The following is a 12,902-nucleotide window of genomic DNA, read 5'->3' as shown; positions in this document are numbered from 1 at the left end:
CTCCACCTCTTCTTCCTTCCGGAGGAAGATTGAATACAGAGGCGAGTACTTCATCCAGAAGACCTCATAATTATTTTATTATTATTTATATAGCGCTGTTGGTAAGCATTTTGGGATATATAGAGGAAAACATTGGCAGGCATTGGTTTCGTGACAGGCATCTTGCCTTTGTTCCTTTGTCTAAACATGGAAAATATAGTTCTTCTGTTAGCTTTCTTTCCTTGTATATTTGAGTTGGTGGAGAGAACAGGAAATGAAGAAAGGAGCAGACGAATTAAAAAGTAGAAGGGTTCTAATAATCTGTAGTTTAGCCTGAACCTGTGACGTTTTCATAAGCATTCTTAGCCATAGCAATAGCAAGTACATTTCTATACCGCTTATTAGTGCACTTAAGCACTCCCTAAGCAGTTTACAAAGTGTAAGCTAATTGCCCCCAACAATCTGGGTACTCATTTTAGTGAAGGATGCAAGCCTGAGTCGAGCTTGAGCCCTTTCGCTGGTATTGAACTTGCAACCTTATGGTTTTGAGTGAGTGGCTGCAGTACAGGCATTTAACCACTGCACCACCAGGGAAGTGACAGAAGCAACAAATGCCCCAAATGTTGATTTTGCTCCCACAACCCCACGCCTCCTGCAACACTGATACCCTCTGCCACATTGGTTGAAAACAAAACTCTACATGGCGAGATATCACTTCTGGTAGCTTTGGGCACACCACTGAGACCCCTGCTTCGGTCCAAGGGTGAAAAAACGGTCCCCACTCCCTCCAAAGTTACCCGTCCCTGGCCTATAGTACTGTTATTCATTGTGACCCCTATCTAACGTTTAGGACTGTACCTTTTGTCAGAAACAAAATATAGCCACTTTTCAACAATGATGGGCGTTACAGTTCACAGTACCTAGAACAGTGGTTCTTAACTTGGGATCATTCCATGAACTGGATGAAAAAAAATGCTCCCCCCCCTTTGATTTCCCACTGTTACTTTGAATTTTTCTTGTTCCAGTGAGGAAAAAACATATTTTTTCAAGTGTTTATTGTAATGTTTTTGTTCTAGACTATTCTACATGAAATAAATCAATTTCCAATGCAATAAAATGAAAAGTATGCAGAATTTTAGTGTATGTGTTTATGTATGTTTTTCTGGATAGGGAATCCATATTTTGTCAGATTCTCGAAGGGTCTGGACCTCTGAAATGTTGAAGTTCACTGATCCAGAGAAAAAAGTATGGAAAATTCACCCTAACCTTGGAAGCTATTGTGGGTTCAAGATTTACACCAGCCAGTTCAGTGTTTTGGGTTCAGGATTTACACCACTAGGGAGGACCTTGTGGTAGTTCATGCTTGCAAAAATTATGTCTTCAAAAGGTGTGCTGTGTTTAGGAAATAGGTATATCACAGAAGCGATAGACATACAAGGCTGAATTATTTTCTGTATGCAAGTAATGTATGATAGCTTCTCAATGATAAGGTGATGGCTTTTTGCAGCTGATAAAGTTTCCAGTTCTTCTATCCTGCTTGCCTTTGCATTCTATGCTTTCACTTCATTCTGTGCATTGTTACATTGATTCTCTGTTTGGATTTAGTTTTCTTTTTCTTTTTTCAAACCATACATGTGACTGTCTTTCACAGATGTCTCCATATCTCAACAGCCTGGATCTGTGTAGTGGGGAACAGTCCAAAGCCCTGAACCAGTTAGAGAGAGTACTGCTCTTTAAGAAATTGAAGGTCTCTCTTTCTCTCCTTCCCTTCTGCAAGCATTTGGGGGTGCTAGCTATGTCTTGTGCATCAAAAGCTTTTATTCATCTTTCTTGTGCAGCATGGCTTGGGAAGCATGCATGTAGTAAAGTGGGCATCTGTTTGGAATAGTTTCAGAGAGAAGGCTTTACTTGATGAGGAGGTAAATGGCATTATAAATACCAGAAATTGTGTTTTCAAACCATTTTAAGAATTCACAGAGCATTTAACTTACGGATGGTGCTGTGAGTGTTAAGTAATTAAATTAGAATATTTTGTCATTAATTTAGATCCCATTTTGAAAATTATTATTTTGTGCCATTAGTACAGTTCTAGAGAGGTTGATTAGAAACAAATGAAAGAAAGTAGCCTTCGCAATCTGAGAATGGGAGACATGGCTGCAGATATTGTCAGTGTTGTTAAAAGGTAGAGTAAATGACTTAGATACAAAGGTTTAGCACAGGAGATTTATTTAGAGATTTAGTATAGGAGATACTCTATAAGTATGTGGAATGCACAGTAATCTTAGTAGTCAGTGATACTCATACAGAGCTGCTTACCCAAAGCTAGATTTATGTTTTTCAAACTCTTTTTATGATAAAAGTTGCCTAAAATAAATGGTTAACATCCTTCTAATTAAGATGAAATGAGAACACTTCTTCAGATCAGTCTTGCCATTATGATTTAGAAACTCCTCTCTAGAGCCTCATAACAGTATAATTTTATAGAAGATGCCTGACAAATGACTACAGTGTAGTACCACCCAAGAAACTACCTAAAAAACAAATTATGAGATTCCTTTTCCTTTTCCTTGATGAGTATGAATAGCATTTATATTTAAGATGGTCACATAAAAATGGTGAATAGTCATTAATGGGAAGGGCTGATGACTGTACCTTTGTCAATATAATAATATAGAGCATTATCCAATCCATTATAAAACAACTCTTTCCTATTTTTAATTTTTTCTCTCAAGAAGTAATAGGGATACTTTATTTTGCCTTGATCAGATCTCTCCTGGAGTTATCAACATACTGGAAAGTACCCAGAGAAGAATAAGGTGCTTGGATATCCCAATCCTATGAGTTGGAAGTAGCTTAGAGACCCAAATCCTAGTATGAAAGATAGGAGATGTTGGGTGTGTTTAGCCTGGAGAAGACAAAGACACAACATGATATTTGAAGGGCTGCCATGGAGAGGATGGAGCAATTTTATTTAGATCTGAGGTTGGCAACTGTGGAAGGGTAGGGAGTCACAGTAACCCCTCAGGAAAACTTGGAGGGCCAGATACCTAACTACACCACCCCCTGGAAAAAAGTATATATCAAAATTTTGCTCCAAATGCCTGCTTAGAGACATGGAGGGGTATGTCCACTAGGACTTTTGGGCTTCCTGGGCCATTATAGGCCTAGGAAAGGCTTTTTTAAAAACAATAGGAAATGAGTGGAAGTGCTTCCTGTTCATTTTCTGTTTTAATAAAGGCCTCTCCTGGGCATATAATTCAATTGGGGTCCCCACAATATGGGGGAAATGCCTCCAAAGCCACCTAGGATGCATTTAGGACAAAAACATGTTTGCAAAATTTTGCAAACATTTTTTGATCCCCTGGAGCCACAAAAATGGCCTCTAGTCTGCATTTTGTCCATCCCTTGGCCTCAAAGGGGACTGGACTACATCACAGTGTGTTCTTCTTAGCTGTGGGGATTCCGACCCCGATCCCCCCCCCCAAGATTTTAAAAACCATGGGACCTCAAGTCCCATAGTTTTCAGTGGTGGTGTGCGTGGCCACTCTGCTTCAGCTGTATGTATATGCGTCCATTGGTGGTATTGGAATTTGTCGCCCACCAGTGCTTAAATCCGCAACTATGGCAAGTCCATAGTTGGGGAGAGTGGGCTGTATTTTGTTTCTTTTTAAAGGGGGGGAAATGCCATTTGGTCTAAAATATGGTTGCTGCTCTTGTCTGTGGCTAGACTAAAGTTCACCAGTTGTGAAAATACTGAATTGCCTTTTAGTATGTTTCAAATTGCTCACTGTAGTTTTTGAGGTCCTATATGTCTTGAGTGGGGGTATTTTAAGATTCTCAGATTAACCTGACTAGTTAAGATCATCAGCTGGGGTTTCTTCTCCAGATACCTCCACTGTCAGTGGTTAGGATAGTGATGATCAGGGAAAGTGTCTGTTCACTTGAGGACTCCTGTCCTCGGATAACAATCCTAGAGAAAGCCATGTGTTGCTAAAATAATGCATTTCAGATGCTAGATGAACTCCCTCCCTTTTTTAGTGTACCCAAAATGTTTTAAAAATTCAGATCATGTTGATTTTTACAAAATTTATTGTTGTTCCTGTGTGCTATTTTGTTGCGGTAATACTAGATTTTAAGTTTTGTTCACTGTTACCTACCCTGAAGGTTCATTTAAGGAATGATATACCAAGGTTACATAGTGGCTCAGTGGTTAAGACCTGACTCTGACAATTGCAAGATTGGCAGGATGGCAGTTCGAGATCCAAGTGCTGTGTGACGGAGTGAACTCCCGTCACTAGTTCTAGCTTCTGCCAACCTAACAGTTTGAAACCATGTAAAAGTACAAGTAGATAAATAGGTGCCACTTTGGTGGTAAGGTAATAGGATTCTGTGCAGTCATGCTGGCCTCATGACCACGGAATTGTCTCTGATAACACTGGCTCCCTCGCCTTAGTAATTCAGATGAGCACTTCCTCCTACAGACAGACATGACTTGTGAAAGGGGAAATCTTTACCTTTATTTTTGCACCATGCTTTATTATGAAATACACCTAAAGCAGTGGCATTTCCTTTCATTGAATATCACAACTGTTTCAATTTTTTATCAATTAAACAAAGGGATAGATTGAACTATGAGACTTTAAAGGCAACCCTTTGATTTTGGAGCTTATTAATTTATGTAGATATTTCCAAATTTGAATTTAAAATTATATCTGATTCATTTGTTTTGAAATTTTGGTAAAATATAATAGTGAATATATAGTTGAAGAAAGACCTTTCAGCATTCTTCATAACAATAATACCTAGATGGTAGTAAAAGAATTACACGAGATTCAAAACCCAATGCAGACAGAAAGGTGGATATTTTGATGACCTGGCCATAGGCAGCTTCTCTCCATTAGGCCATTTATGCCTAGTTGAGAGAGGTTGGATGGTTCCTGGATGGTTGGATAATACTAAGTCCGCTATTTGCTGGCAACAGAGCTAAGTTTGTTGATGGAAGAGGGAAACTGTCTGCTTTTATTTGCTTTTCAAGTTGTGGAACTCAGTACAATTATACCCATTTCAACGGTGTCCTTGTTTACAGAGCTTTTGGTGTGTCCTGCAGACTTATTATTGTAATGTAGTAATTGAAAACAAATTAATCCAGCATAACTTTTTTACTCTGTTTCTTCTTATGTTAGACATGGCAGAGTGTTGGGAGGCTGGGAACATTCAGCAGATGTATCTGCACACATACACAAGCATGTTTACACACACATCGGGCGCTTCTGTTTCATTGGTGGTGGGGGTTGAATCTGCTCAAGGTTTTAGTCAAAATTTTGTTTGAGCCATCTAAAGTGCTGAACACTACCCCCAAAATATGGATTCATTGCCCCACTGCCCCACACAAAGAAACCTATGACATTTAAGTTGTGCTCTAAAATAGCTGTTTAACAAACTCTTATATCTTAGTTTTCTGTGGGTTTTCTGGGCTATGTGGCCACATTCTGGAAGAATTTATTCCTGAAATTTCACTTGTATCTGTGGCTGGCATCTTCAGGGGATGGTGGCATGGAAGTGTGGGGTATCTATACTTGTGTTGCCCTTGGTTGAGAGGAAGTGATTTGCATGTTAATCTCTGTGTTGGTCTGTTGTTGAATGGCAAGGTTCTTGGATGTCCTGGACATCAGCAAACTGAAACAATGATTGGGTCACAGAAAACATACACACAATATAGAAAACATACACACACGGACAGATAACTATAGAACTTCAACCATCACCTGAGGCAAAAAATGACCACAATAAAAACACTGGTGCACCCCGCAAAAAGGATCTGCGAACCCCGCTTCCTGGAAGTTGAATTGAAGCACCTAAACTGGGCTCTACAGGCTAACGGTTACTCCAGTTCAGACATCAGAAGAGCTGCCAGACCCAGAAAAAAGCACAAGTGTGAAGACAACCAAAGGAAAAGGTATTTTTAGCATACATCAAAGAAGTCATGAACAGAATAGGGACATTGATGAAGAAACACATCTCCAAATGATCTAGAGACCGAACAAGAAAATCCAGCAAATGCTGCGCTCAGCAAAGGAAAGGAGAGGCCCTCTCACTGCTTCAGGAGTTTATATACTGTGCATATACTGTGCAGCCGTGGGCAGGTTTAGGGACCACTAAACACTGTTCAAACACAAATCAAAGAACACAAGAGACATTGCAAATTGAGCTAGCCAGAAAAATCGGCAGTAGCAGAACACATCATAAACCATCCTGGGTATAGAATGCTATTTGAAAACACTGAAATTCTGGGCCATGCCAACAACTACTAGTTCAGAATGCACAGGGAGGCCATTGAAATCCACAAAACACCTGGACAACTTCAATAAGAAAGAAGAAATGCTGAAAATAAACAAAGTTTGGCTACCAGTCCTGAAAAACACCAAAATCAAGACTCACTACAAGCAAATGAACACCATCCATGGTCAGGGGTTTTCCCCACAGACAATTGATTACTAATTACATAGACACACATCCACCATGCATATCCTCCCAACCTGAGGCCTTGCTATTCAACAACCGACCATTTTAGAGATTAACATGTAAATCACTTTCTCCCAATTAAGGGTCACATAAGTATATATACCCCACGCACTTCTATGCCAGCACTCTCTGAAGATGCTAGCCACAGATGCAGGTGAAACAACAGGAATAAATTCTTCCAGAACATGGCCACATAGCCAGAAAAACCACAGAAAACTATGAACACCGGCCATGAAACCTTTGACTTCACAAACTTTTATATAGTTTGCCCGTGTTATATGCGGGCATGGCTTAAGTGGCTTCCAGTGTATGCTGGAAGCCTGCGCCAGAAGAAGCCTTGGCGTGCCAGGAAGAGGTAATGGGACATGCCATGGGCACAAGCTCCATTGCTTCTAATGGGGCTTGACTTTATGCATTTTTTCTTTTATGCTGGGGGGGGGGGGCGGAACGGATCCCTGCGTAAGGGAAGGGCGAACTGTATACTATTTATAAATTACATTAACAGACATGGTAACTGATTTCCAGTGGAGATCAGGTTGGATCCTGAGCTCATGAGATGGAATACTTGTACAGATTGGCAGGTTATAGGGCTCTAGGGTTGACTCAATGGAATGCTGCTCCCATTCTTTAGGCCACTTGAGACATTCTGTGTGTTTGCTGTTCACAGCTGAAAATGAGAGCAGGCGGAATGAGTGACTCATCAAAATGGAAAAAGCAGAAGAAATCACCAAGGAATTCTTGCCATGTAACCAAAGCATCTCAAGGAACAGAACCACCTGCTGCCAATGGTACAGGTATGACAAGTAGTTGCTTTTTTAAAATTTTATTTAAATTTTTTATTTAAAATATTATTAACATCTATTTGAAAATATGTAGTACTCTTCAGTTTGATTTACACAAACAAAAATAAATATACAAACGAACCATGTTAAAAATAAATAAATATACATTAAAATGCATGCTCCAGGCAGGCCTCTTTGAGGAAAGAATTCTTCAAATGGTGTGTTCCCATTGAAGAATTGGACTCTTATCTGGCTCTTCCATGGGTTGTTATATGCCTAACCTGAGCAGGGGAACTTTGAAGAACATCTCTGAATATGAATTTAATTAATGTATGGGAGCAGAGTCCTAAGTTGTATAAGGCTTAGGAGTGTAATAAATGAGTGGAAGGTTGACTTCAATGGTATGTTTGCCCATGTGGTGTATATTTCTGGTTGGGGTATGTTATGTCATTTTTTACATAAGGCACTTTCCAAGGATGCTACCATTACAAAAGCCAAAACAGAATGGGTATCAATAAATACACAGAAACTCCCATGACCTCACCAAATAGAGTCATAGAGTTGGAAGAGACCATAAGGGCCATCCAGTCCAACCCCCCTGCCATGAAGTAACACACAATCAAAGCACTCCTGACAGATGGCCATCCAGGCTCCGTTTAATAACCTCCAAAGAAGAAGACTCCACAATTTGCCAAAGGAATGTGTTCCACTGTCGAACAGCTCTTTCTGTCAGGAGATTCCTAATGTTCAGCTGGAAATGTCTTTTCCTGGGAAATGAGCCTGGAAGCTTGGTGGAATGAGAAAAAGCCCTTCTATGAAGATAGTAAACACAGGCAGGCCCACATGAGGAAATAAGGCTTTCAGATAGTCTGAATACAAGCTATATAGGGCTTTATAGGTCATGATTAGCATGTAGAATTGTGCCTGGAAGCTGTTTCAAAAAGAGAGTTATACAGTAAGCCCGCGCCATACGCAGGCTCCTTATAAGCGGCTTTCAGCATATCCAATTATATCCAATGGGGCTTGCAAATGGTGTGTGTGGCCGCACAGTGAAAACGAGCCCCATTGGATATAATGGAGCTCAAGCATAAGCGTTTTTTGCTTTACACGTGTGTGTGTGTGTGTCCGGAATAGATCCCCAACGTAAAGCAAGGGCCCACTGTATGTTCCTTATAACCAAACATGGTCAGCAGACAGGCTGCACCATTTTGGATATGCTGAAGATTCTGAATAGTTTCTAAAGCCAGCCCCACGTAGAGTGTGTTATAGTAATGCAAGAGGGATGTAATCAAGGAGGGAATTGAAGAAGAATGGGAGAATTTTCTCTACCAATAATATTGACTGGTGGAAAGACACCATTCCATTACGTTCTTGCTTTGCCTGTTTTTGTGCACCTGCAACACAAAAAAGTTAATTATTGTCGCCCTGATATTTTGTTTTATTTCTTGTTTCATCTCTGGCCTAATTATGAGGAAGGTGTAGTAATCTGAACGTAAAATGAGAAGAGAAAGCTAAGTAGCCTTTGTTGTTATTGTTGTAGACCCTCAGAGAAGATTCCAGCATATTACCTGAGGCAATATCCAACTCATCAGCTCAAGAAATCCCAATGAATTGTACTTCTAAGGTCTCTAGGGGGCATGGTTTATCTTTCAAAATATGATTGTTTTTGGCCTGGAGCTTTTTAACTTTTTAAAGAATTTTCTGAGAAACAAGAAATTCCTTTCCCCCAAAGTCTCTTTCTGGCTTTTCCCCAGGGGCCTTTGTAGTAAGTGGAGCACAAGTCACTGAAGACCTGAAATTATGCTTCGAACATGTCAGGGAACTAGTGAATCCCAGTGGAGTAATATGTGTTCTGCAACCAGTTCCAGAGGAGCAGACCACTGTGTTATGCACCAACTGAAGTAATCAGTGGAGTGCAATGTACAGCTTGTATACACTTAAGAATGTGACCCTGAGCTAATATTGGGTGTGTGGCTAATATATTGCTGTTGTTCTTATCAACAGGTGGAGTTAATTTCATTGATGCACCTTCCCCCATCTCATCTGGAAATTCAGAAAATGCCTCTTCTACAGTCAGTCCTTCTACTGATAGTGGTGTAGATATTTCTTCCCGGATCAGCTCAAAGGAAGATCTTACTGACTTGCAAATGGCCAGTCCTTTGGAAATCAATACAGCAATGCCTTTAACAGAACCTGGAGGCAGAGAGCTGCTGGAACATCAGGTACAAATGTATTCCAGTGGGCTAGGCTTTGAAAATTATTTCCACTTGAAGCATTAGTATCTGCCAGAGTAGTTTGAACAGTGACTCTGAACTGCTCCTTAGGGTATATGATTGGAGTTACTCTTAAAGAGGGTGCAAGTAACACTGTGCTTAAACTACTGTTGGCCCTCTGTTTGCGTGGGGAACACCGTCCGGACCTCCCCACAAAAACGGAGGCTCCCATGTAGTCAAGCCTCATAAGCTTGAATAGGGTGTGCCCCGCACCATTAGGAACAACAGAGGTCGCTGTTCCACACATAATCGAGGGGCGGATCTCAGATCTGCAAGTTAGGAGGGGCAACTGTATTTGGGTACGTTTTGGTTAAAGAATGACAAAAACAGAAGAGTAATTCTGTGCTTAATATTAACTGTACTTATGTACATGGTGTTGCTTGTGTCAATCAGGTGTTCATCCAACAATGTTAATCTATATTAATTTCTTTTCTTTTTGTCTTTATTGCTAAAGAGTGAATGCCCTCGAGAGGAAAAGACTCCATGCACCTCAGTGGAGTCAATTCCAGAGGTTCTTGAGGAATGCACATCTGTGGCTGAACATTCAGACTCTGCTTCAGTTCATGACATGGACTATGTCAATCCTCGGGGAGTGCGGTTTACTCAGTGTTCTCAGAAAGAAGGTGAGTGCAGAGTCTTCTGTTTTTATGCACCCTCCTCTCTATAAAGAAGGAAGAAAGGATTTGACTTGCCACTGTCAAAATAATTTTATATTCTAGGGCTAATTGGAAAGAGTTTGGAGCAGAAGTATTGTAGTTGTAACAACTTTCTACTCGTTTTCCTCTTCCCCCACTAGGAACAGCATTAGTCCCATATGGCTTGCCCTGCATTCGAGAATTACTTCGCTTCCTCATTTCCCTCACAAACCCACTTGACCGACACAACTCTGAGGTGATGATCCACATGGGACTACAACTGCTCACTGTTGCTCTGGAGTTGGCTTCTGTCGCAAACTTCCCATCTCTCTTAGGACTTGTGAAAGAAGAATTATGTCGATACCTTTTTCAAGTGAGTTTAAAACAACTTATTCTTGTGAAGTATTGATATGTCTTTCTGTTAAGGCAACTTTGATTTTGATTTGCTTTCCAGATTAGAGGAAAGCAAATACATTACCTTTCTGATCTCGAATATATTTATGGTAACCTTCTTCCAATTTTTAAATTCCTCCTCAGTTACTGAGCGTGGAGCGGCTTAATTTGTATTCAGCTTCGCTTAGGGTTTGTTTCCTCCTTTTTGAGAATATGAGAGAGCACCTGAAATTCCAACTGGAGGTGAGTCTTTAAAAATATAACTATATATATGCTTGAAACTGATAATTTAAAATAGTTTGTGACTTTCTTAAAAGTTGTAATAGAAATGCTATCTAAGAAGTTCGGACATGATGAGAAATCAGAGGTGTCTACAGAATTCTCAAGTTCCTTTCTTTGTAATATCAAAATAGCATTGATTCAATCCATTTGGTAATTTGACACCAATCATATTCCATAGATAAACATGGCACTGCATCATGGGTCTAAAGTTCAGTTCTCTTGTAGATAGTAATGACAGTGGTCTTGTCCCAGACAGCTGTGGGACGTTACCTGTAAAGGAAGTTTTCTCAATGGTAGCTGGGTATCAATGCTTCAGCTGTGTCAGTATAAACAAAAATATAACTCTGAGTCTGTGTAGCAATGAGCTGAACTAAACATCCTTTTGCCTTAAAGGATGCATATCCCCCTTGCTATTTTGGTGCCCCTTCCTATGGCAATGTCCAATAAGACATTGCTTTAAGGGGTGCACATTCCCCCTGCTACTTTGGTGCCCCCTCACTATGGCAATGTCCAATCAGACATTGCTTTAAGCGGTGCACATTCCCCTTACTACTTTGGTATCGTGGTCCCTTCTTATGGCAGTGTCTGATTGGTTTAACTTGTTGACAGTCTTAGACTTGAGGAATATTAAAAGTGATATATTTGGAGGCTCACTCCAAGTGGCAGAGCAAGCGTTCACCCTCCTCAAAAGCACCATACTTGAATACCCCACAAACTTGACTGCATTTCCATTGATAAAACCTGCAAAAGTGAAGTGTCCTATGGGATGGATAGGCATTTTGGCTGAGAAGACCCAGCCCAGTGATTAATGTGGTGGCTGTATGTTTGTTGTCTCCATGAAGGCAATACACAGATGCACAACTACCTTTATTTTAATTTTTATCCTGCTTCTCTTTCAACATGGAATCCAAGCCTTCACTGGGATTTTTAGTATGAACAACCACAGTGGTCAAGTAGAAGAAATGAATCGACAGGAAGATTCTCTTTCTCCGACCTCAGTATATTCCTGATCTTCCTTGTGTCTTTGGATAACAGAATATTTCATTCTATATGAAGGCATATTTGTTTGAAATATTTTTGCACTTCCCATATTTGGGCAATGATACCACAATACTGTAATATGCATTTTCTGTATATGCTAGCATTTTTGTGCTTTTACTGATTTATTGTAGTAGTATTTTCTTGTCCATGAAAGATGCAGTGCTTTGTATTTGCATGGTAAAAATTAATAACAGTAACAATTGCTGGTGTACATCTTTGAGACCCTTTCTGCCCTATTTCCTCCATGGTTCCAGTTGCAAAGCTATTGTGGCTGTTTCATCTCTCTCTGTCTCTAAAATAGAAAAAAGTGTGTATGTGGATGTATACTGTACCATCTTCACTTTAAAAAGTGTTGGAGGTGAACACAAAAACTATCATTCGCAAAATTAAGAACTCTGCCTTTTTTGTATCCTGTATCTTTTTTCTGCTAGATGTACATAAAGAAGTTGATGGAGATCATCACTGTGGAGAATCCTAAGATGCCCTATGAGATGAAGGAGATGGCACTAGAGGCCATAGTTCAGCTCTGGAGGATACCTAGTTTTGTCACTGAGCTCTACATCAACTACGACTGTGATTATTACTGTGCTAATCTATTTGAAGATCTCACCAAGCTGCTGTCCAAGGTCTTGGAACAAATTACCTTGCTATTTTTTTCCAGTAGAACTGCACACATCTCTGTACAGCAGAAGATAAGGGCATAGCTAGGTGTGCTTCTTGAACAATAAAATAAAACCCATGTATATGTCTTAAGGGGATGTATGTGAAGTGTGCTTAACCTGCGTATTTCCCCCCATGAGGTGCATAGTAGGTTTGAAATTGGAATAAGAATACAAGGGAAAGGATGCTATACTACACTTCCGATTCTGTTAACATTCTGTTTCTCTTAATTTATGAATAACAGTGGGGAATCCAATCATGGGTTTTCTTCTGTCATATTTACTTTACAAAAAGCAGAGCTGCTTGTTAGTGGTGTTTATGTTAAAATATATAAA

General features: G+C 40.0%; 1 protein-coding gene across 9 annotated transcripts in view; it reads left to right on the top strand.

The window, feature by feature from the left end:
* GBF1 (golgi brefeldin A resistant guanine nucleotide exchange factor 1) overlaps positions 1-12,902 on the top strand; it is a 115,841-nt gene that overhangs the window by 55,520 nt on the left and 47,419 nt on the right. For 6 of the 9 annotated variants that reach the window (XM_042456450.1, XM_042456452.1, XM_042456455.1 and 3 more), the window contains exons 9-15: positions 1,631-1,726; positions 7,169-7,295; positions 9,288-9,505; positions 10,011-10,179; positions 10,353-10,564; positions 10,729-10,827; positions 12,339-12,533. In XM_042456450.1, the coding sequence (XP_042312384.1) occupies positions 1,631-1,726; positions 7,169-7,295; positions 9,288-9,505; positions 10,011-10,179; positions 10,353-10,564; positions 10,729-10,827; positions 12,339-12,533 (1,116 nt within the window). The remainder of the gene's footprint in view (positions 1-1,630; positions 1,727-7,168; positions 7,296-9,287; positions 9,506-10,010; positions 10,180-10,352; positions 10,565-10,728; positions 10,828-12,338; positions 12,534-12,902) is intronic. The other 3 variants (XM_042456454.1, XM_042456456.1, XM_042456453.1) reach the window with 1 other exon arrangement.

Source organism: Sceloporus undulatus, chromosome 3, assembly GCF_019175285.1.
Source record: "Sceloporus undulatus isolate JIND9_A2432 ecotype Alabama chromosome 3, SceUnd_v1.1, whole genome shotgun sequence".
Lineage (NCBI taxonomy): Eukaryota > Metazoa > Chordata > Lepidosauria > Squamata > Phrynosomatidae > Sceloporus > Sceloporus undulatus.
Note: the sequence above shows the minus strand (reverse complement) of the source record. Positions and strands in the feature narration are given on the sequence as shown.